The following is a 27,136-nucleotide window of genomic DNA, read 5'->3' on the forward strand; positions in this document are numbered from 1 at the left end:
ATTGGTTTGAATGGTAGAAACTTAACGCAATATGAGATACTAAGACACTGGAATGAGATACGGAGTGAATTAAAGTTGATGTAATATAGTGTCTTTACAGTAACTTTGTGGTATACGGTATTGAATGGTGGAAGAAGTCAGGGATGCCCAAAAAGACATTATTAATAGCGAAGCATTTGAGGTTCTCTAGTATTTTATCAATGTCATTTGCAAATTAAGGAGGTAACTAAGTTAGGTTAGGTTAGGTTAGGTTAGAGTAAACTAGATGAGAGTTTTCTTCTTCTCTAACATGAATGAAATGTTCTGCATGAAAGAATGCAATGTTACGCGTATGTTACCGTATTTTTTATTGAAGATAACGCATAATTTATTTCTCCAGTTCATTTAATGTAAGTGTGAGAATTTAAATATAATGTGTAGTTACCTTCGAGGTTACGCAATGGCCATGCATAAAAAATTGCACAATAAAAGAAATATAACAAGCGTAGATATCATCGTTAGAATTATCACAAATTCCCATCAAAAAATTTACGAAATCGTTGTTAACTCTTGGCAGGCCAAGATGCCAAAGTAACCAAGTGGGTCTACCGACGACCCCATGATTTTTCTATCTTATGGGCTTTTAAACTATAGAAATCCCAATTATTCAGTCAATTATTAATGGTAACTTGCGCAGGAATACATAAAATAATAAAATGATTTGCCAAGTATTTAAGCTAATATAAGGAGGATAGTAATTTTGGGTACTACCTACTCTCCCACTTGGCTGCCGGATAGTTAAGTAGTCGGGAAGGTACCATCAAAAATTTTACGAAATGGTTGTTAACTCTTGACAGGCCAAGATGCCAAACAAAACGTCTGCAACCAAGTGGGTCTACCGACGACCCCATGATTTTTCTGTCTTATGGGCTTTTAAACTATAGAAATTCCAATTATTCAGTCAATTATTAATTATTAATGTATTTGCGCAGGAATACGTAAAAGACTAAAATCTAATGTCAAGTATTTAAGCTAATATAAGGAGGATAGTAATTTTGGGTACTACCTACTCCCCCACTTGGCTGCGGGATAGTTAAGTAGTCGGGAAGGTACCTACTGAATGTAAAGAGAATGTGAAGATAATTTAGATTTATCTCGAGCATTGTCTGAATAATAATTATTCTTCTAACTTCAAATTCAAATATACAGAGTGTTCCAAAACTGTGAATACAAAAATACTTGTCACTTTAATTTAAACTCTTGTGTTTTCATTCGAATTCCTAATTATTATAATTTCACAAAATGTGTGAATACCGCACAAGAGTCTCAACTGCTCCCAATCGTCTAAAGCCAGAGATACTAGGGCATACTCAATCGGGGTATGTGGTAGTAGGAAGGAGAAGAGGTCAGATTTATGATATTTAACAAACGAACATTAAATTTTTTATTTATATAGATATTATAGAAACAAAACAGTAAATAAATTACAATGGAAGTCATACAATATTACACGCAACCAATGTTTTGTAGTGGATACAAATAACATTGTATATTTTTATTTGTGGTAGGTACGTTGACTAATTACCGGGTGACATGTGTAGTGTGCGAATGTGTGAGTGTGTTTGTAGGTGTAATTAGTGGTGTTATATAGAAGTGAAACGTATGTATGCGCGTTGATCAGTTTATACAAGGTTTATATCATTTTCATGATGAGTCCGAAAAAATGACAACGTTAGAGTTTCGCCAAATAGGAAGACCACGGTTGATTGGCTACATTTGTTTTGTAATTAGGCGCGTAGATATTTTTTAAATTGAATTTTATTTATTTAATAAATAAGGTAATAACATGTAGACTGGTATTTGCATTCGGTTTTAACATATTATGAGGTTTAAATACTATTCTTCCATGAAAACGTTAGCGTATGTATGGAAGTGGAGTGTACAGTACATTATTGTAGTTATTTATAAGTGATTACAATAGCGTATTATCTAAGGTTGATATTTTCAGTTGCGAACTTACCAAATACAAGAGGTCCATAAAAGAATATTTCTCTGATGGTTTGTGAATAATTTTTATGTCTCTGTTGTTTATACCTCTATTATGATTTGATTTATATCTAAAACCTCTCTCCATAGCTATAAATGTATTGTTTTGTAAATTTTTAGTTTTATTTAATCTTTTGTTGTGTATAATTTTTTTAATTGATAATCCTTTCTCACAAATTTAAATAACTTATTTTATATTATGCTGTCTCAGTTAAAGTCACAAGGAGGAAATCCACAATTGGTTTTATTTTACTATATAATACTTATGTACAAACTGATTAAATGTAAACTGTCGATTTCCCAAAAATGTACATAGCAATGAGAAATGAGATATGTAATGTTACATGTTAGGTAAATGTAAGTAGTTAAAAAGTATCTAAAATAATGTAATAAAACATGATGTAAAAATGGTATGAATTATTATTTTATAAGCAATAATTATTAGCCGGAAACACTCATTTACATTGAAAAATCTCATGATAAAAGATACATGACGCCAACGGGACTTGAACCCGTGTCCTTTCGATTTCCGGTCGACAGCTCTGACCACTGAGCTATGGCGAATTATCTCTTATCCGCGAAATAATTCAATATATACTTGTGTTTCATTCAACAATTACTGCTTGTTACATTTTACGGAAATCGGAAGGACACGGGTTCAAGTCCCGTTGGCGTCATGTATCTTTTATCAGGAGATTTTTCAAAGTGGATGAGTGTTTCAGGCTAATAATTATTGCTTATAAAGTAATTGTTACCCTTTGTGCAATGCATAAAAAATCCTGTCTTAAACATTAGTTTACCAAAAAAAAATAATAATAATTGGTATTAACTAACTAATTAACCATCACGCCGTTTCCCCGCAGGGGTAGGCAGAGAGGACGGACCGCAAAACAACTCGGTCTTGGCAAACACTTCTTGCCTCATTCACATCCTTTCATCGTCTCATACATACTGTTCTATTATCCTGACTCTTGACATCATCTGATTCACTTGGTCGTGACATGTCTTCCTGGGGCGTCCCCGACTTCTGCTACCATTCACATTTGCATCGTATATTCTCCTTAAACTCCTTTCTTTGCTCATTCGCTCTACATGCCCAAACAATCTAAGCGTCCCTTTCTTGATCTATGATATATGCATTATTTCAAAGAATAATTTAATGAAAGTCTTTACTAACCTATTTCATTCGATCGCTCTTAAAACTTGTAAACAATATGTAAAAAAAACGAATAGAATTAAACCATAGCTGCAACTCGTGATTACGACGCCATTGAGTAAAAAGTCTTGAACTTTTTCAATGCTTTTAAAAAAATCTATTGTGTAGATAAAGTTACGACACTTTTTTCGTGAGACTGTGGGACCGATGCACCGAGAGCTAATTTCCTGATGATTGCGTGATTCAGATGATCTTCGTGTTGATCGGGTCAACGTTCAATTTACTTTAATTTTCATGCAATTGGACAAGGAGAACAATTTCGCAACTGGTTCGAATGAACGTTTACTTAATGCACAACTGCAGGTTGGAAGATAACCTAAATAACACGTTTATAGCGGTTGATCAAACCAATAATAAAACCTCGTGCTTTCGCGGATGTGTAAGTAGAAATTGAAATTCTTATCAGTATAGATGAACCCTTTTTTATTTTTATTTTATATTATATTATAGAAACAAACAGTACATAATTTACAGAGATGAAACAGTATACAGGAATAAGATAATTCATGTTGAGTACCTATGATATGTTTCCTTGTAATGTCTGCTAAGTGGTATGTTTATTCCTTAATTACCAGGTGACGTGTGTAGTATATAGGTGTGTGTGACGTGTGTAATGTAAGTGTGAATCTTTGTGTGTGTGTGTCTGTATGTATGCGCATTAAATAGTTTACATTATTGACATAATGCCACGTTTGAATTTGGGCAGTGAATCCGAAAATATTATGTACAATATTTTACATTCCTTAGTACAATTTAGTAATGTTGGCCTCACTGGGTGGCTTACCCGTGCTGAGGCCTCCATTTTATGACACAAAAAATATTCATAATACATTTACAGACAATATATATAATGTTAATGAATTTAAAAAAAAACATAATTTTAAGATAAATTTATACTAAAAATGGAAAATAAAATTTTAATTAAATAAACGAAATAAAGTATAAAATCGGTATATTTATATTATATGTTGTGTGTTTGTGAGGGATGTGTGTTTTATATTGGTACTATAGATATTGTGCACCGCACAGAAGTTCCAACTGCTTCCAAACTCCTGGAGCCAGTGAGACCATGACATCCTCAATTGGGGTGTGTTGACTGAAGGGTAGTGGGGAGGGTAAGTAGATGGGAAATAGAAAGGTGTGGTATACCTGGCTATTCTGATCTGGTCATCAAACATGGCGGAAGCCATTTCAAGCAACGTTTTAATTCTGAATGGTGGTCTTACACCAGGGCGATGCTAAGAGTACCTTCCACTTTGGAAGGTGCCGTCTATATGATATTTTAAATAAATAGATTGTGAAATAACACAAATTAATCATATAAAATTTACTCGCACACGCCGGGATTCGAACCCACTACTCGAACTAGAGCTCGAATTTTCTTTGAATTTAAGTGTCATTTCCAAATTATGAAATTGCGATAAATATAACTTATAGGTGACCGAATAAATGATCAAAATGATAATTCATCACATCTTTAAAAAGTTATATAAAGTCATGGAAAGTGATGAAACAAAAACTTTATTGACTGAGTTAAGTAGATTAGGTTAGGTTAGGTTAGGTTTAAATTATTTTTTTCATCGTTTCTAATGACTTTATATCACTTTTTAAAGGTGCGTTGAATTGTTACTGTGTTGAGTTATCATGGAACCCTACCTATAATATAGTTATTTTTACCAAATCTCTTTGTGTTAATTTATTATTACTTTTTTAGTACCTACTTACAATAATAGGCATAATATTTTTTTACATAGAATTTTTTTATAATAAATTCTGTATTGTTTGAAATGTGTATGTCTTTTGTTTAAATTTCTTAGGGTTCATCTTTATAAGAGATGTCGGATTTCGTGATTCTTCAAAGGTTTTCGCCTTTAAGCTAATACGCAATTATCAGCTCTACTATAAATTATAATATCTTCTTCTTTTCACGGGATAGTTTACATATAAACGCCTTTTTGAATATTCAGAGTGAAAAATGTCGTATTTTTCGGAAATCATATCCAAGATCCAACTAGGTGTTACTGCCGATCAAGAATATAATGAAAAAACAATATTTTCTTTTACACCGACAATACCCTAAAATTAATCTTAATGACGTAGGTGAAGCAGCCGTGCACAAAAATATGCGACGCCGGCCCTGCCGTATTGGACAAACATGCGGTTGAGGTTGCCCTATCAAATCTCTAAAATAAAATAGAATCTAAAGTGGTGAAGGCGTGTAAAAACAATATTCGGCGCGCGGCCAAGCGTAATGGATGGACTTACGTTCGACTTTGCCCTAGCAGTCCTAGAAAAACCGATCTCTCCGTGGGGTTTATTTTAATTATTTTTGATGAACTTATTACGAAAATCGCAAATTATTCTACAGGGATCCCTCAGGAAGTTACTAATGCATCATTTAAAAAATAAAATCTGATGATTACTGCTAATTTTATAGTTGAAAAACGTTTTATAAAAATTTGAAACCGTTTTACATAAAATATTTTAATGGTAAAGTCCTGTTTTTATTCATCATAAATATAAATAATTTATATCATTAGGTATTCCTCTAGAAGCATTTGAGATTTTAGTAATACTTTCTACAGAAATAATTAAAATGTTAGCATCGAGCAAACCCCCTTTATTAGAGTCTTATGTCGTCTTAACCAACTTTTACACAAAAAAAGCAGAAGAGACATATCATTATGTCCTTGACACCGAGATTATTTTCTCTGGGAATAAACGCATACCTCATTCATAGAAATAGAAAAAGCCAAGATGTGACGATGTGCATAATTTCAAGATTATTTGTGGCACTGCACTCAACGAGGAATAAGATTATAAAGATCCCTTGCAACCTTCACAAATTAAAACCTGTTTAAAAATAAAACTGTCCGAGTACTACAAGCGATGGTTTTAATATCAAGGTGCCATTTACTCGTAAGTGGATTCGTATTTAAAACTTGATTTTCGCACTCTTTTTCGAGAGTTAATTATTTTTAATCCGATCATCTAAAAGAGAGAAAAAATTGTCCTTGAGACGTTAATATGATGATAATAAGGCTGCGTATACACATGCGAGCCAGACCACGAAATATGGGAAAGTAACGGCGCTTACGGTTGCTTGATTCCTTTCCCATAATTCGCAAATTTATACGCAGCATAAGAGAGGTTTTCTCGTTCATTAAAAAAAATCTTGCTAAACACCCGGATTTTCCAGGGTTTTTTCTGTGTTCCTGTGAATCGTGTCTTCTTGACCATAGATGGCATCTACATGATTTTTTTATTAGTAGGACATTTGCATAGTTTCTTCATAATATTATATCTGCTCGTCACAATTAGCAAAGATGTTCAGACATTTGAATTTTTTAAATCTTTACGTAATTGTTAAATTCCTGTCCACTATACTAAAATGTCAAATTCGGAATTATTTATTTATTTATTTAACGCCCAGAGGGCTTTTACATGTAGGTGGTACGATTTTGATGACAGAAAATTTTGAAACACGAGAAAGAAATAATAAAAATAAAATAACATTAAAAAATAATAAATGCAAGAAACAAAAATAAAAAGAATAAGATCATAAATTAGAAAATACAGCGATTTGACTGGTTTACAAAAATACAACTTCCATTTGGGAATAGTGTTGAAATAAATCTTTTACGTGATCCACACAATTCGCAACATAACCTCACATTGGAATCTCCTAAAATTTGTTCTAAAATCAGTGTTGCCATAGTTATGAAAATTTTAATATCCTTTTTATCAAATGTCTACATTTACATGACGGTGCGTAAGACATAGGTACCTAAATACTTTTTTACATTAGTTCTACGCAGGGGCAATAAAAAAATCCCTTAGAACCTATGTCATCTTTAGGGATGCTGTATGGAGGATTTTTTTTAGGGAAAGAAATTAGAGGAAGTTCTGTGAAAGAAAGAGGTATGAGGGGTGAAAAGGAATCTATCTAGCCGAATCTTGTGACCAGGAGTGACAGATGTATGAATCCATCCCTCCCACTGTGGTGCAAGGCGATGGGTCGAGAAAGTTCGGCAGGAGAGATCAGAGGGTCTCCCTAAACCAGTCTTTGGTGGCCAAAAATATTCGGCGCCATGGCCTAGACAAACCTCACCCCACGAACCCGGGCATCCTCTTGAATAATTCTCGAATATTTCATTACCTAAGCACCCACCTACCAATTACTTGATTATTTTTCTTTTTACTTCTTGTTTTCTACAGAAATTTCAAAGGGTTATTTGTGAAATTTGAGTACCTATCGTTTTAGTTTTCATTACGCAGACAAATAAACCACAATAAGTAAATAGATAGGTGCACTGTTCGAGAATAATTATTTCCGATCATTCTTTTAGCCTTGTTAATTTTATTTTCCATTTGCTTGGCAAATAATATTAACGAAATGATACTAATGAGTAATGGGTAATGACGTTTGGTTATGTATTTAGATCAGTTGGTAATATTCATTAGCTAGTTGGAAACTGAACGTGTACGTCATATTGCAGAAGATAGATTTCATTTCAAAAATAATAATACCTACGTAGATAGGTACATTTATTTTTTCATTTTTTTATGATATCTTGTGTCATTAAAATACTAATTTGCTATTTTTAAAACGGGGTTTTAAGACGAAAATGTGAAAGAAAGTAGTCATTTCAATAGCTTCCTGTCACATCGATAAAAATTCAACGATGGATTTATCAATACGTAAGTAATAATTATGTATCTACTAGATTTTACCAATACAGGGTGTATCGGCACGTACCCGACAAACTTTAACCAGCTATTCCTTAGCACATTTGGAGTAAAAAATGTTATGGGCACTTTGCTGTCCGGTAAAACTTTTTAAATAAAAAATTTACTATTCATATTTTCACCACATGTCACCACTGTTTTATCCTTTGTCAAAGTTGGAAAACCCACCTGGTAATATTTTATTCGAGTTTCGTTGAATAACGTACGTACCTACATTAGCGCGCTTTTACGATCACAACGAAATGGCATGGCACCATTCGTCTCATTTTTAGCTATTATTATTTAGTGTGTATGAAAGAGCGAACACGCTTTTTGACACACTTGCTAATAACAGCTGTTGAAAACGAGAAACAATGCCAATGACAGTGACGGAGTGTGGATTTTTTTTATCATTTTTTGTTTTTAATTGAAAAAAAATGCTACCGGACAGCAAAGTACCCATAACATTTTTGACTCCAAATGTGCTAAGGAATAGCTGGTTAAAGTTTGTCGGGTTAGTGCTTATACACCCTGTATATTTATATTATAACTACGAAAAGCTTTCAGAACGCATTAATTCGATTTCAAAGGATTTGTATTAGTTTTATTTACATTCTTATTACAAACTAGCTGTATCGCGCCACGTGTTGCTATATCTCAGTCTATATGTAAATACAAAAAAAAATGCGCGTGCTGCTTTTACGTACAACAGATGGCGTTTTTTAAAGCATTTTTGTCCAACAGATTACTCTGTTTTTCAAAAAAGAATGTCTATACCTCTCACAGGTGACATCTACGTAATATAAAAACACACGCATTTTCGAATGCAACGCTATGTCAAAATATCAAAGCAATCGTTGAAGAACTTTCGGAGACAGAAAGCACTTACATTTTTTTTTATATGTGTACATAGATAGATAAAGTGTAAGACACAATGATAGCATCATTTGCAATAATAATAATAATCAAAAAACAACACTTTTTAAATTTATTAATTGAATTATAGATAGCCCTGATTTAATGAGTCTAATCACTTTCAACACACTAACTAATATAACGACAGTATGTACCTAGGTTGCATGCAGTACCTAGATTGTTGCTAATCGTAGATGTTTTCAACTGCACGGAATAAAATTAACTGTTACAAGAAGGCTATAATAATATATCTCAGTAATAATAACAATTAAGGTTAGCATAACACTATTTTTCTGTGTGGGTTTTTTAAATTTAGAATGTTAATTTTACTTTTGATTACTGTTCTACTGAATTTAATTATGTACATATTATCATATGTTTGTAAAAGCCCGTATGGGCATATGATGCATAAATAAATAAATAGGCAAATAAAAACATTTGCTTAGCTATAACGACAATTTTAAACACTTAATATACTGTCTTCAATAAATGCAAAAGAACTTTATGTTGTCATTAAAATGAAAGGAAATAACCAACTTCATACACACCACTAGTTTCAAACAAATTATCAACATTATCAATTTCGCCTTCGAAGAACGCACAATTAATTTTAAAGACGAAGGCTTTTGTATTTACTTTACTAACAATAACAATGCTGTACACGTGTTTCTTTATTAAAATGACACAATACTGAGACAATTTCTAATGAATTTCATGTCGTTTATCTTCCTCGGCACGAGAGAGCCATTACAAACGACCTTCTGCAACCTGCATTCATTAATTAAAATAATAAATAAATTATACAAATAAATATAGTTGAGTGGGCGATTGAACAACTTGCGTATTTTTCTCTCTGTTCAACTCACTCAACTGTTAGTTGTGGAGAGTGGAGTAATATGCATTAATCCGTACATAACGAGATCGAAATCTAAATCCTTTGCAAGCAGAGAATAGTAAAATTAATTTGCATAAAGTCCAATGTCATTAACGAGGTGGGACATTGATATTGAATACATCAGGTTGACTTTGTGGTAATCAGAAAGTAACGCCATATTGTGAATTAAGTATGGAACAAGAATAAGTGGTCTTGTAAAGCAAACTTGTTTATTATGTGTCTACGTATCACTGCCGTAAAGATTACGTTCGACGCGTTCTACGTTATGCATACCGCTGATAGATACGTTGTAACTTGTAACCTCTCCCTAAACTATACAAGTGGCAGAGTGGTAACTTCGTAAATGATTATTATCAACAATCTCAAAGTGTAATCCAAATCTATAAATCTGTGTGTAGGCAAATCTGATTTTTAAATGTTTATATTCAAGAATCCCAACAGCTCTCCACTGTCTGGAGAGAGAGTGGATCTATGGCGTCCCCAAATGGGGCATTTTGTGAGTATAGGGAAGGGAAGGAGTTGGGGAAGAGGAATTTGGGGATGTACCTGACTATACCTTCATTGTAATACCTGTATTGATTACTTTACGCCGTACATAGGTAGACATTATAAAATATTATATTTATTTATTGATTAACGCCCTTTTTCGTGGCTTTTACAAATGAATATTAGGAAATATACATTATTTATTGTATATTACTGAATTGCTTCATTAATGACATTTTATATTTGTCTAAAGATAAATTGAAGATGTCCACTGAATTGGTATAACTGTTTCCATTAGTATTCTGGGCAAAGAGGAATACATATGGTAGTTATTCTCAGAATTTTTGCACTGAAATAAATCCTGATATATGGATATATTTTTTGAAGTTATAATAAAAGAAAATTATAAAAATGCATCACAAATAAAACATAAATACACGGAGTCCGGAAAGTCGGAGTAAAACCCGGAATCTGGTGAATCTATGTCACATTTGGAGTCGATTTTTTTGATTTGAGCTTTCGTTTTCGAGTTAATCAAGTCCGAAATTTTTAGTTCAAATTTGAAAAAAGTCGGTCACTTGGGGTAAAAACCATCATTACTTTTAAAATGCTTCGAAGTGTAGACCCGGCTCCAAAACGTGCTCCTTACCTCTGTCGAAGAAATTAATGACCTGGGCATCATTCTCGACTCTAAATTAATCTTTATATATCACAAAAACGTAATTAATAATAAAGGAATGAAAATACTTGGATTCATTCTTTGAAACTCCAGTGGCTTCAGAAATATTTCAACCTTGAAAATTTTGTATACATCTTTAGTTCGAAGTCAAGTCGAATATAACTCCTCAATCTGGTCCCCATAGTATAAAATACATTCAGATTCAATATAAAAAAAATTCCTAAGATATATTTTTAAACACGGTATTCCCATTGAAAGTATAAACTATAAATACTTAGTAAAAAAAAAATATTAAAACATTCAGATCGAAGATTTGTATTCGGCTTGATATTTGTATTCAAAATTGTAAATGGTAGAGTAGACAACCTTGATTTAATTAACATCGTTGAATTGCATACACCCACAAGAGTTGCTTGTTCTAAAACCCTGTTTAAATGTAATAATTCCAGGACTGAGCATTTCAAACACTCGCTTGTACCAAGATTACATGAAATTAGTAATAGGTACGCAGATGTAGCGGATCTGTTTTACTGCACAGAAGCTAGGTACAAAAAGGCTATACTATCATATCTTCTAAATCATTAAGAGGAAGTTACAAGCCAAAAATGTGTATATTCTTGGTATACCTTATATCGTAGGTAGTAGGCATTAAAATCGCTTGACAAAAGGAGTCTAGAAACGTTCGATTTCAAGCAAAAGACTGATTTTTATTTATTTTGTAAATAATTTTATAAGAAAGCAAAAAAGTTAATCAAGTGAAACTGTCACAGATAATCTTGGCTATAATACTGTTTTTTTAAGTTTCCTTTACGCGTTCATACATTTCTATTGAAAAAATATTTTTTTAGTAGTTTGTATTTATATTTTTTATTGAATAATTTTTTTTTTTTATATGTATTCTACTCAAGCGAAGCGATAGGAAAACCTTTAATTTAACTAAAGCATATTTTTAGGTATTCATAATGTACACCAATTCGTTATAAAGATTAATCAAAATAGTGATATGGCAAAAAGCTTCGCCTTAATAACTAAACTTAAGTCTACTCATACTTGTTTATAATATTCTGTATGTACTAGTGTCTCCTTCTAGAGCTTGTATTAATTTTATACCTTATGTCGTCATTTAATGATCAAATGCCACAAATAATTGTTATTTTTGTTTAAATTATTACTAGTGTTTGATTATGCTTGTATTCTGTTACATGTACATTACTGTTACATTACTGTGCATGATATATTTATATCGTGGATATTAAATAAACCCTTTAGTTGCCAAAGAAAAAAGAAGTTTTTTGGTTCTCTATTTGTAGATTCACCATAACCAGTTTCCAGCTTGTACGAGGAGTTTCCCGACACCGTGTATAAAACATTTACATCATAATTCTGACGTCAAAATTTTGACATAAAAACACGAGCATGACAGTTTGTCGAAGGCTCTTGGTGCATAATACCAACAGAAGAAGACAATAAACCAGAGAAAAGTTTTCTCTTTACTTACGCAAAATTCAATCGATAATTGGACCCAATATTACGAGTATGTAGATTGTCTAATAATATTGGTGTCCATTCACCTGTTGATTCCATCGAGGTTCAAAATTGAAAACAAACTTAGTGTGTATATATTAATAACGTAACTGATTTTAACGTTTTGCATAATGTACTTGAAAGCAATTAGAATCAATATCGTAAAATTCTTAATTAATTCGATTTGTCCAACTAATTAATTCAAGGTAATGTACTTGATTTTGTCGCCTTTCCAATAGTTTGAATAAATAATCAAGAATCGAATCTGAAAACATACAAGAAAATTTCCATAGTAGTCTTCCCGTTTATTTCTTTATGTAATGCCACACAACAATTCTAAGTCTTTGGATCGAGTGGGACTATATGATATCCTGAATCTTAAGAGTGAAGGTAGTGGTGAGGTAATTTTTTTTAAGGTTCTGGCTATATATACTTTATTGTTATCTTACTATTCAAATCTATTCAGTAAATATAAAAGATTCTGAACGGTAGTCTTTCACTGAGAGTATCTTCTACCCTGGAAATTGGTGCAAATATACTGCATTATATTTAACTTCATGTAGTGTAGTTTTATGATTTACCAATCCAGGGTTAAGAATGCCCTGATGATAGGCATTAGAAAAGTGAAGTGAGACGAATCTGAAAAATCCGAACAAATCTAATATTTCAGTATTTTTTACCTTTTTTGGCACCACACAGGAGGCGATGAGGAAAATATTTTCAGTAGCCCTCGAGTGCATAAAGAGTTTGTCTAATTTTATCTTTTTATTTTTTATTTTATTTTATTTTGTTTTTTTTTTATTTTTTTTTTTAAATAAAGACAAACATTCCCGGGTTACGAATAACCTGACAATATTTGAAAATCTCCACTCGGTCAACTCGGCCACCGACCGGTCTTGTTTAAAAAATAAAACCAAAATTTCGTGTGAAATCATATGATTTGTAAGTAGGTACTTAAATACCTACCTAATTAATTATAAACCATAAATAATATTTTTTTTTTAATTTCAAAAAAGGAATTATACAATTTGTCTTAGGAAACTTCACTATCTTAGTGAAAATTATTATGTATTATAGGTACCATAAAATATTTTATTCCGATCTCTGGCGATACAAAACGGCCACCAAGACGGCCATCTTGAACCGGTAACAGAAAACAAACAGATTTACGGACAGAAAAAATGCAAAACGGTAGAATGAAAACAGTTCCCTACGCTCAGTTAATTAAAAACATTTTACTTAAAGCTATGAATAACTTAACCATTTTGCCACAAAATTCATCATTCATAAATACAGACATTGCGAATAAATCAATTTAAAACAGATGTTTAGATTTATAATCAAACTGGCTGATATGTACCCGGTGTTGCACGGAGACTTTTCTCTACTTTCTATAAATTATATACATATATATGAAATCGCCCTGCCGATTTAAATGAAATTTTATACATGTCCATGGATGATTCCAGCTTGAAATACAGGATAGTTTTGGAATCATTGGTGGCGCAGTTTTCAAGATTTAAAATAAAAATTTCAAGCCATTTTTTTTTCAGATTTCTCATCTAAAAATACCTACAACCACAAATTTTAACTTCCCTACACAGAAGGCGGTCTGTGGCAGGACAACCTCTTATATTATAAAATGCTTTCCAAATGGTTGAGTTAATTCTAACTTGTTTCTAATCTTAAGCCTGCGTATGTTTGTGCTTGCAAATCTCTAAAAATTATCGACCGATATCGCTTCAAAATTTCAAAGTTTGTTCTTATTAGTGCCAGTAGTGTTTAGAGATGTTTAAATGGCAGAAGAAGTCGGGGATACCCGAGGAATACTTAACTCAATATCGCTGCACCGTAATGAGATACGGAGTGGAATTACAGTCGATGTAACGTAGTTTTTTAACAGTAACATTGTGGTATATAGTAGTGAATAGTGCAAGAAGTCGGAGGCGCTCGAGAAAGGCATTAACAAAGCGAAGCATTGCTAATGAATCCATTAGTATAAATATATAAACCTTCCGGAATAAATTCTCTAAATGACAGTGAAAACCGTTGCTTAGATTACAAGAATTAAACGTACAAACAGACAGACAGATGCGAATAGCGCATTTGTTTTACACCATTTAGTGATTAATCTAAGACACACGTCATTCAAATTCCTTAAAAATTTAGTCATAAAATAGTGGATAAACGACGAGAAGTCACCTGTAAGAATTATTGTGATTCATTCTGATGATTAATATATTATATCGTAAATATTTTGAAATTGTACATTGATTCTTACATTGAGTACGGAGTGCATAAGTCATTATTCCACACCTCATAATAGACGTATTATAAGTTTTACCATTTAGTCACGGAAACAGGACATTACGCAGTTACTGATAAGACCAAAATAAAACAAATATGGGTTAAACATTAAACAAACCGAACAATGTAAATATCGACATTGATAAAATATAATTTTCAAATTTTGCCACAAAGCAAAATATGCCTAATCGAAAACAAAACTACAAGTATGGCTACATCGTGACAAGCTCATGATCGGGTTGTGCATTCAACTCTTCTGAACATAACCTAACCTAACCTAACTCAAAAAATACAGCGTATGTGGGGATCGGACAAATGAGACAATTAAATAGAAAATCAACACGTAAAAAAACAAGTTTTTTTACTATAATACGTATATTGTTATAGATGTATTTAAAAGTGCATATTTTTTGTTGAGGATTAAGCCTTCCTCCCTGGGGACTGACTAAAATCACTTATGCCAAATCGTAATTGTATGGTACCGAGATTTATTTCGTACAATAACTGCAGTATTTTTTTACATTGTCATCTATTTTCAAATAAATGCGTTTGTGTGCGCGTGTGTATGCGTGAGTGCCACCAAAAGTCGATCGAATGCATTGTCATCGTGAATATCTGCGAGTTTTAGCTCGATCGCATGTCAGGAAGTGGGTTAATTTCCACTTACAAGATTCCACTTTATTTAATAATTGGTTCAATCATGAAATGAAATTCTAAATTCAAATAGATGTATTTTAAAAACACCTTTACATTATTCTATTTTTATGAGTATTTTTTTACAAAGAACACAACAAAATCTAAAAGAAAACAAAGTCAAAGTAAAATCAAAAAACAAAATCAAAAATAAAATAGAAGACATAATAAAAGACAACCTCTTAAACAAAAACAATGTCAAAACGAAATAAAGTGGAAACTAGACACTCCACCATGCAAGATGGAAAAATATGAAACTTTCGTAAGATAAACAGAGCTACTTAGTTTCTATAATTAAATTATATTATATTTGATATTCTTCTTTCTAAAATAAATTGGGTAATGACTTGTTTATATTTGGTGAATGATGTGTTGAATATATCAACAACATCTTTATAGTCATTACCCAAATTTTGTATACGGCGAACGGGGGTATAGAATTGAGATTCTGTATTGGAGTTATCACAACAGAACGATAGATGATGCCTCGATGTTGGTTTGCGAGGTATATGTAAAGAAATCAAGTATAATAGTTCGGGGCTGTCAATTATTGAATTTATGATTTTATATAAACATTTTAGGTCATTAACTATTCTACGTTCAGATAATTTTAATAAATTTAGTCGATATCGTAGATAATCATTCATTAATTGACAAATTCCCTTGTAATACCCATTCTGAAATTAAATTTTTTTTAAAATTCTTTCTATAGTGAGTGAATGACTAGCGTAACTAGGTGCCCACACTGTCGAGTTGTACTCAATTTAACTCCTAACCAATGACATATACAAATTTTTATAGGTTTGAATATTTTTAAATTGGCTGCAAATTCTTATAACAAAACCCAACATTTTCAAAGCCTTATTTGATGTAATTTCCATATGGTTTATAAAATTCAGTTTTTGGTCAAAGTTCACACCTAAATCATTCACCTCGGTTACAGTGGTTAGAACTACATCATTGATGGAGTGATCATGAATAATTGGAATTTGTTTATATTTAGTTGTATATAGTTCTCTTGGCAACAAACAAAAAGTTTAAACAAGTTATTTGACAATGTTTGACAGTCATTCATATTTCTTATAGCTTTGTATATTTTCGTATCGTCCGCAAACATTGAAACTTCGTTGAATATAGTGAGCACATCGTTCACAAATATCAAAAATAAAATTGGTCCCAAATGTGATCCTTGGGGGACACCGCTGGTAGAAGTAAATTTATAAGAAATAAAGCCATCAATTTTAATGGCCAATTATATATTTTATAAGTGTAGAGTACCTATATATCTTTAATTAGTTTTGGTGTGTACCTTATTGAACCAATGTAGTTGTACTGGTGTTGTGAATATGATTCATAACAATAGAAAGCTTTCTTTTGAGCATAACGCACTTATATAATATTTGCAATTTCCAACTCAATCAAAGCAATAAATACAGAAGATATATAATTATTTATGTGCCCATTGTAGCGTTAACAGCAGAACTGCCAACCATGAATACACTGCTAAGACTTAGATCTTAATGATTGGCTGCATTTTACAATGGTTAAATATCTACACATCCGAGATGGGATGCATTGCTAAACCTAAACTAGGAAACTGGTAGCACACACGCATGTTTCTGAAATTAGATGACATTTAATAAATTGAAGCATACATCAGTGTACAAAATAAATGTCGAAACTATCCAATTAGATTTTGGCGTAGACGTTAGCGTTTTTGACTCCAGTGCCTGGGGAGGAAGGTTCAATCCTCAGTCAAACCATTTATTCATTTTTTTTAATTTTAAGCCTCCGCATACCAAATTTCTCGTTAAGTCGTTTTTAAGTTCCATTTGTTATGCCGAAACGTTAATTACATGAAATTCCCTCGATAGAAAAAAAACGCAAAGTAAGCTTCAAAAGTTGTTCAAAACACGTTTTTTCTGTTATTTAATATGTTATAGGCGTGAAGCAATTCACGGTGTTTCTTTAAATGCAACATGAGCATTTGTCGAGAGATTTTTGCTCATTTTCGCTTAATTATTATCGTTTTTTTAATATAAGCGCGCTCCCTCTAACATTCGTATTTACATATCTCCCTTTCAAACCGTTTTTGAACGCTTACTACGGGGCCTTAAAAGTCATTTTAAAAGTTCACAGCAGTTAAGAGCCATTCCCTGCTGAGACAGATTTAACGTTCAGCCAAAAAAAATCATACGTAATCTATAAATGAAAATAAATGTATTATACTAAAAAACAGGTTTTCTTACTGGTTGATTGTTTTGCATTAAACTTTTTTGTTATATTCAAGATACAGGTTTTTGATCCACCTGTAATTTGTGCGGCTATTAATTGTGTGTATGTAAATATATCACTGTATTAATTAATGATTTCACTATACATTTTTTTAAGATTATTATATTTTTACTTTCTATAAACACAGTTTTATTGCAAAACTTTTTGCTCTTTTTTGCACGACACCAGTATAGATTTTAAAAATTTAAAGTATTTTCTTATTAATTACTGCACATTATTGATTGTTGTAAACGGAAGTGGTGCCCTCTGTTATTTTAAAAAATAACCGTTTATGTTTTCAAACCACGCCCACGGTAGCCGGTTTTATCTACTAGTTTAATATAAATTAGTGCAAATTTTTACTTGTTATTATTGTGACAGCTGTTTCGGCGATCAAGGCCATTATCCAACTGTTGTTAGGCAACATTGACTACTTATTTGTATGATGTTACTTACCCCTACCCTTTTTTGATTTTTGTGATATTCAATATGATTTATATAAACTATTATGTAACAGCTGTCAAAATAACAACTAAAATACTTGAAATAATATTGTGCTGTCATTTGTCTTTCCAATATCATTAATTTTCTAATTAACAGCGATGTTTTATTGCAATTGATTTAATTTTATTTTCAAAATATCCTTCACTGCAACAATTAAAAAATAAATCCTCAGCACTTGAAATCCCAATGTAGATATCATAATATCTATTTGTTACAAAAAAAGGAAGATAAAAACACACTTATTTAACAATAACGTCTATACCAATTCTCTCCCTTATACCTCCCTTATACTATAAAAAAGAAAACTCCCTTATAACATAAATACACAACACATCTTAGGTAACTAATACGCAGCTATTTAAAGCACCGAAAGAACTTATGAAAAAAGCATTTCACATAATTTTTTCAAAACATTTTTTTTTTAAGTTTCTTTATTCATTGAAATTATTGGTTAGATGCATTTAGGATTTTTCGACCACCATTAGTTTACATTTTGTCTGTTATGGCCTGATGGTAAATTTTAGTTAATTATTAATTTAAGAGTGTTAATTATATCATATATTCGTACGTTTACACTGCATAATTTATTGTTCAGTAATGATTTTATTTGTTAAATTAAAACACAAATAACTTTGTTTACATCACTTTAATATATATAACCTCTACATGTTTCATGAACAATGTTCACCTCATCAGGAGCAAGTATATACATATATACTTATATACATATATGCGTATATACTTGCTCATGATGAGGTGAACATTGTTCATGAAAGATGTAGAGGTTATACATATTAAAGTGATGTAAACAAAGTTATTTGTGTTTTAATACAATAAATAATGGCATCACAAAGTGGATTTCTTCGAAAAAAATTATTTTTCATTTGAAGTTTTTTATACTATAACCATATTTGATTTTATTTTAAAGGTAAATTTAATTGATTTCTACGAATTAATAAACTAATAGATAAAGCCGATAGAACGTTATCAAAATAAGTCTGAAAATATTGTTTTTCATGTTAAATAGAAAGTTAGCAAAGTGCTATTGTTTCCACAGCCATTCTTACAGTTGTATTTGTTACCTAAAACATGCAAAATAGTGTGCAGGCACAAGCGATATCGAATCAATTGTCAAAATGGACAATAAACTCGGTGATTTAAAGGTAGTTCCACTCACTCCATGAACGATTGATTTGCCTATAGCAAATACAATATGCATGTAATCCGTGTTTCCTGTATATATAACTTTTGTGCACACACTACAACAACTCTTATTATGTGTTGCAGTGGTACGAAAATAATTGATTGCGAGCTCAACATCCTTTTTGGATAACATAAAATCCAGAGATAAAAAAGAAAACACGAACTAAAGCATATTGTCGAATTTTCTGCTAGATCTTTTCTTACCTATCAATTTACTTCTCATCATTAACCCCTTCCTTAACCCTACCCCAACATCACTAACTATTTATTTTATTGAAATAACTAAACCAGTAAAACCTCAAATTGTAATATCTAATCACTCGACTTGAATTTTATGCAGTAAAATCAAAAAAAGGTACAGTCGCATCTAGAAATTGAACCCAGGACCTTAGCCTTGCCGGTAGTTGTCTTGGTAGTTTTTAGTCGAAGTATGATACAGTTAAATATGACCGAGGGGAAAAGGGTCGAATTGGTTCAGTGGTTAAAGCAGAGTCCCGGCTATTACCTGCCTATTCAGATCTGGTCACAGAACACGGCTAAAGCCATTTCTGGTGATGGAATGATGGTGTTACACCACGGTGATACTGAGAGTATCTTCCACTTATGACGTACTTATTTATATCAGTCATGTACCAAGAATTGAAATGGTTGTGAACTTCTGATGCATTGTATTACATTCTACCTGGTCTATTACATATAACACAAAAATCTATGTATTTTACAGATAACATCGCGTAGTCATAAGTTTGTGTGTGTCCTTTGTACTTACATGATAATTATTTTCAGCACACAAAGGTCATTTGGAAAAACTACGTAAATACATACCTACCTCAGTTTCAGGTGTCCTTATAATGACGTATTAACTAACTAACTAATCATCACTCCGTTTCCCCACAGGCTTGGGCAGAGAAGATGTCCCACCACACAACTCCATGCTTCATTTTCATTCATACGTCGTCTCATAACACTATACACTCCATGCTTCATTTTCATTTATACCTCGTCTCATAACACTATACACTCCATCCTTCATTTTCATTCATACGTCGTCTCATAACACTATACACTCCATCCTTCATTTTCATTCATACGTCGTCTCATAACACTATACACTCCATGCTTCATTTTCATTCATACGTCGTCTCATAAAACTATACACTCCATGCTTCATTTTCATTCATACGTCGTCTCGTAACACTATACACTCCATCCTTCATTTTCATTCATACGTCGTCTCATAACACTATACACTCCATGCTTCATTTTCATTCATACGTCGTCTCGTAACACTATACACTCCATCCTTCATTTTCATTCATACGTCGTCTCATAACACTATACACTCCATCCTTCATTTTCATTCATACGTCGTCTCATAACACTATACACTCCATCCTTCATTTTCATTCATACGTCGTCTCATAACACTATACACTCCATTCTTCATTTTCATTCATAACATTATACACTATATGCTTCATTTACATTCATACATAATCTCATAACACTATACACTCAATACCTCATTCACATTCATACATCGTCACATAAGACTATACACTCTATGCTTCATTTTCATTCATACGTCGTCTCATAACACTATACCCTCCATGCTTCATTTTCATTCATAACATTATACACTATATGCTTCATTTACATTCATACATAATCTCATAACACTATACACTCAATACCTCATTCACATTCATACATCGTCTCATAATACTACACACTCCATGCTTCATTCACATTCATCCATCGCATCGTAACACTACGCACTCCATGCTTCATTCACATTCATACAACGTCTCATAACACTATATACTCCATGTTTCATTTTCATTCACACGTAGTCTCATAACACCTTACACTCCATGCTTCATTTACATTCATACATCGTATCATAACACTACACACTCCATGTAACGCTACGCACTCCATGCTTCATTCACATTCATACAACGTCTCATAACACTATATACTCCATGTTTCATTTTCATTCACACGTAGTCTCATAACACCTTACACTCCATGCTTCATTTACATTCATACATCGTATCATAACAATACACACTCCATGTAACACTACGCACTCCATGCTTCATTCACATTCATACATCGCATTGTAAAACTGCGCACTCCATGCTTCATTCACATTCATACATCGTCTAATAACAGTACACACTCCATGCTTCATTCACATTCATACATCGTCTAATAACACTACACACTCCATGCTTCATTCACATTCATACATCGTCTAATAACACTACACACTCCATGCTTCATTCACATTCATACATCGTCTAATAACACTACACACTCCATGCTTCATTCACATTCATACATCGTCTAATAACACTATACACTCCATGCTTCATTCACATTCATACATCGCATCGTAACACTACGCATTCCATGCTTCATCCACATTCATACATCGCATATTAACACTACGCATTTCATGCTTCATTCACATTCATGCAACGTCTCATAACACTACACACTCCATGTTTCATTTTCATTCATACGTAGTCTCATAAGAGTATACACTCCATGCTTCATTTACATTCATACATAGTCTCATAACACCTTACACTACATGCTTCATTCACATTCATATATCGTCTCATAAAACTAAACGTTACATGCTTCATTCATAAATCGACTTAAATTTACATTCATACATTGTCTCATAACACACCCCATGCTTCATTCCAGCGTAAACCAATGTATAATTTACAACATCTTCCTACTGCCAAAGTACCAGAAAAAAAATTAACGGTGTTTATACTGAGTATTATATAAATAAAATATATATAATTATTTTCTTAATGTTGAACAAACACCCACTCCTCTACAGCTATGCTATTAATTATGCAGGTAAGTAAATATTGTAATCAGTTTGTTAATTTGTCACGCAAAAAATAAGCAGTTAGTCAACCCGTCCGATTACTTTCATTATTTTTCATGATCAACCTCGGACGTAACAAAATGTGGATGTATGTAAATTCTTGGAGTAATTATATTGCTTACAATATAATTACTCCAAGATAGAATAGAGATAGAATAAAGATAGAATAGAATATAATTACGGGATACTAATTCTTGACAAATTAGTTCCAATTTTGAAAACGACCATTAAAATATTATTTTATAGGTGGGTACTTTATCGCTTATCTGAGTTCTTAAAGCAATCATTTCCAATTTTGAAAATGACACTCTCATTCAAGGAAAATTTGAGTTGATTGAACCAGAGTTAAGCAGGACGCACAGACAACCGAAATTCGTAATTTCAATAGTATATTTGCGGCAATTTCCAGTGTACCATATATACTCTCAGAATAGTCGCGTTAAAATACCACCATTCAAAACTGGAACGTTGTTTGAAATGGCTTTAGTCATGTTTAGTGACCAGAGTGAACACTCGAGTACATTCCTAACCTTTACCTCAATTGGGGATAACATAGTTCTACTGGCTAGCGGCAGGTTGACTCTTTTTACTTCTAAAGTAATTTTTAATTATTTTATATCCTTACCTTTATAAAAATCTAAAACTTTTTATTTATAGCATTTGGGTATAACCCAGTAAAATATTTATATTTTTTAAATTATCTTAACTGTGCGAAGTTTTTTGATCTCACTATTTGTATGTTTTTGTAAATAATGTTATCTTGAGACGATTTATGAATGTGAATGAGCCAAGGAGTGTATACCAAGACCAAGTGGTTTGGCGGTTCATCCTCTCTGCCTACCCCTGCAGGGAAACGGCGCGATGGTTATTTAGTTAGTTATGTTATCGTTGTGATATTGTTCACAATATTATTGATATAACTGACTTTCATTATGAACATTAGGTACAGCAGACTGACCCACTGAATAAAGAAAACAAATGAAATGAATAAACAGTTCTCCTCAGCACGTGCCACATTCTGGTTGGTGGGCCAAGAACCAATATACATATATATATATATATTTATCTGTAATAATATTAACTAGCACTATCAAACTTACTGTGTAATGTTTATTAAACAAATAAAATATTTCTGTGGAAAAATAGCATTATTAACTACTAGAAATGAATCATATAAAACACTCACGCTAGCTTGAGAAGGTATGATGATGGAATCAGCTGCGTCATCACAGTTATCACTCTTCACAGAGCTACCATCAGGAGATATGGAGGCCACCGTCAGCAGTGTCCTGTCATCCTCACAGATAGAACTCCCCACGTGATCGTACTGCTCCTGTTGATCCTGCATCCTCAGAGGCTCGCTGAGCAGCATGATGGAAGGCTGGGACCTGCTATGTCTGAGGCTTGTCCTCTCACAGTTTGCACTTCTGAAGTACTCCTGGTACTGCGGGTCGTCTTTCAACTGATCTAGCTTCACGGCACTGTTGCAAGCACTTAAACTACGGACAGCAGCCCGTTTCGTGTTGGATTCGTTGCACTGCCTCATCGGTCCGTCTGACGCATTGCTACAACCGCTGAACACACTTGCACCACTCTCCTCAACTTTACCGAAGGAATCTATTGAACCGTGACCGTCAGGCACGTCTTCGTAATCACTGAAATCAGAATCCGGATATTCGTCCTCAGAAGATCTCGCGTGTTTTTTCTTCGGGTTGTGTTTTTGTATGACCTTGTCCATTTTTATTTTTTCCATCTCGAACCATTCTTTTATCCCGTACCAAGCCTTTGACAACCTCTTTTTTCCTTTGAAACTTTTGTGCGCCGTATAAAAAGCCGAAATTCTGTTTTTTAATCGAATCGCTCGTTGGTTGTTCTCGAAATAAATGGATCGATGGCTCATTGCTGACGATTTTGTACTTATCATTGAAACTTTCTTTGGAAACAGAAAAGAGCCTTGAAAATCTCTCGATTTTCTATTCAGCGTATCCATTTCGGGGAGAGACGCCACAGATCGCTTTGAATCAGCATTCTTCAGGGATATGTTACACACTTGGCTTAAATTATCTAAGCTAGCTGAATTTTGGTATTTAGGGGTTTCGATCTTTTCTTCAATGTTCACATCGTTGAGACTTTTATTATGAATGGTGTACTTATTAAAATTGCTGTCGTCGCTCAGAGCTTTGGTCGGTAAGTCGTAATCGGAGATAACATCGTTGTTTACTTTTGGTTCCTTGTCATCTTTGAGAGACGTCGCACTAACATAGAACCGCAACTCTGATTTGTGCAGCATCGGAGAGTAGTGTGATTCTTCGTTGTTTTCACTCTCGGTTTTAACGTCTGCCGCACTCGCGTAGTGAGAAATAATTGCCGGTTTCGCGTTCATTATCTCGTAGTCGTTACCAGAGCCGACGGACTTGCATCTCCCGGCGGTGACGTCTACGTAATCGCTCGACCTGTGGACGACGTAGGTCTGATCGCTACTGGAGAAGAAGGAAAACACGATGTCGGTGAATTGGTCCGGCGGACAGCTGTTCTCTTGCGGGGCCTCCTTCTCTCGGCCGGCCGAGTGGGGCCGGTGTGGTGGAGGGGCCCCCGCGCGGTCACGCTCTCCTCCCCCTCCATACAAACTGACGGTGCCGGTGTTATCTAACTTCTCGCCTGTGATAACGTCACTCGCGCCGTGCACTATTGTTAAAGGTTTGTTTACGGCCGCGGGCTTTAGCGGCTCTTGGTCGGACAGATTTTTACGAGAGCGGTCACGTTTTATTATTTGCGGGAAATGAGCATTTTGTATTTTCGGAATTGACAAGCCCCACAGCTTGTAGTCGCTTTCGGTCTCTTTTATTTTAAATCGGCGCATCTTGACAATTTATCTTTCCTCTTTTAACTATTGAATCAGCGGCAATCGAGTACACATCGCAACGCGTTTAGAAATTATGGCAGAATAAATACATTCGTTTTTATAAACACTTTGTATATTATTTGTTCATAATAATATAATATCTAACGGTTAATTTGATTATGTTTAAATTTTATCTATTTTCGTGTGTCTTAAAATAAATGATTGTTGATCATTTAAAGCATTCTAGGTTTCTTTTGAGTAGGTTCAGCAGTTATTTCAATATTTACTGATGTTTGTTTGCCTATGTGGGTATTTATTAATAAATTTCACAAGATCTCAGCAATACTATAAGATTTAAGAATAAATAATAATTTATCACATAAATTTGTTTAGTACCAACCAGGTAGATATTATAGACACAGATCACATCAATAACAAAATGTAAAGAAATCACCAAATCCACGTTAGAAATGCAAAACCTATATCTATTTACAATCCTACTAGAGTTTAATTAACTTCAAAACTTTTGGATCAAGTGCACCACGAATCACAAAAACAATCGGTAATGTTATCCAAATTTGAATCACTGAATGTATATTGTACAACAACAATCAGACACCTTCGAAGTTTTTCGAATCAAGTCCATCTCAAAAAACAATCGGTAATTCTACCCAAATTTGAATATGGAATTATCACAACCACTAAATGCAAATCAACACCCAATAGTATATTTGTACTAATTATAAAAATCACTGAATGTACATTGTACAACAACTTTCAGACACCTTCAAATCGTTTTGAATCAAGTCCACAGCGTCAACAATAGGTAATGTTAATTAATTTTAGTAATGTTACACTAATCGTGATTGTATGCTTCTGATATGCCTAAAGCCGCGAGATGCTGCATGCTCTGTATCTCCACTGGTAACTGAGTGTAATAAGTGGCCCAGAGCATCTCGGAAGAACTTCACAACACCCCACCTAGAGGATTGTATTAATAAACTGGCCGACCGCCGTCGTGTGACGTTGTTTCACTTGAATTGATAATTATGTATTTCTTTTGCCTCTGCGGCCAAATGCACAGTGTAATAATGTATTATACATATCCTATACAGCAGTGTTTACCAAATTACCCCCGTATAGCGAAAGCAGTTTTAATACAACACGGTTAATGTAAACACAGAAATAACATAATAGTTACGCCGTTATGAGTTCCTATGAAGGTAATGTCTTGCTTGCACTTGCTTTTAAATAATTTTGTTTTAAAATAATTAGTAGCTACAAACCGGTTTCACCCGATTTTCGCGATTCTTACTGAACAAATGTTTTGTCTTAGTTTTCGATATTTACCTAGTAAGTGTTTTTTTTTCTCAATTGATCAGTAGATTATGTTGCGACGTTTACCGAGAAATCCTATGTAGAAAATACTGTGTAAAATTCATGACGCCAGAACTCATCCTCTGCTTTAGATACCAAGCAAAAATATGTTCTGCTTTATAGTTTTTATTTAAACCATTCTCTGCAATTTTAAATTTAGGCAGAAGATCTTGAACAGCATTTCACACATTAATTAGTATTTTCTAAACGGTATTTGAATTCTTGCTCCAATTTTTTGTGTTAACACAAAATATACATTTTACTGATAGAGATGAGATGATAGATTGCTACACATTTACCGTTTGTTTACTTTTAAATTGAAAATAACAATGAAAAAGCAAAAATGATAAAATTCATATTATATTTTTATAAGAACGTTCCTGTAAACTTTAAACAGTGGTTCCTGAGCTGGTTCGTAGTTTAAAAAAATTAACATTTTGGTCTCTAGTGACTTTTAAAACATGACCTTAGCACTTAAAAAAGCTATAGGTATCGGACAGTTGGGTTAGGTTAGGTTAGGTTATGTAAGGGGTGTTACTCGGCTGACATGTGCA

The 27,136-nt window shown here is 33.1% G+C and overlaps 1 protein-coding gene across 1 annotated transcript in view; it reads right to left on the bottom strand.

The window, feature by feature from the left end:
• Nucleotides 1-26,116, bottom strand: part of Nost (Nostrin) — a 110,415-nt gene extending 84,299 nt beyond the window's left edge. The window contains exons 1-2 of the mRNA XM_089637832.1: nucleotides 25,606-26,116; nucleotides 23,550-25,413 (exon numbers count right to left, since the gene is read on the bottom strand). Coding sequence (XP_089493958.1) covers nucleotides 23,550-25,223 — 1,674 coding nt within the window. The 5' untranslated portion in view covers nucleotides 25,224-25,413; nucleotides 25,606-26,116. The remainder of the gene's footprint in view (nucleotides 1-23,549; nucleotides 25,414-25,605) is intronic.
• Nucleotides 26,117-27,136: the final 1,020 nt, after the last annotated feature.

Source organism: Hesperophylax consimilis, chromosome 12 (genome assembly GCF_061612785.1).
Source record: "Hesperophylax consimilis isolate HC1 chromosome 12, BYU_Hcon_1.0, whole genome shotgun sequence".
Taxonomy (NCBI): Eukaryota; Metazoa; Arthropoda; class Insecta; order Trichoptera; family Limnephilidae; genus Hesperophylax; species Hesperophylax consimilis.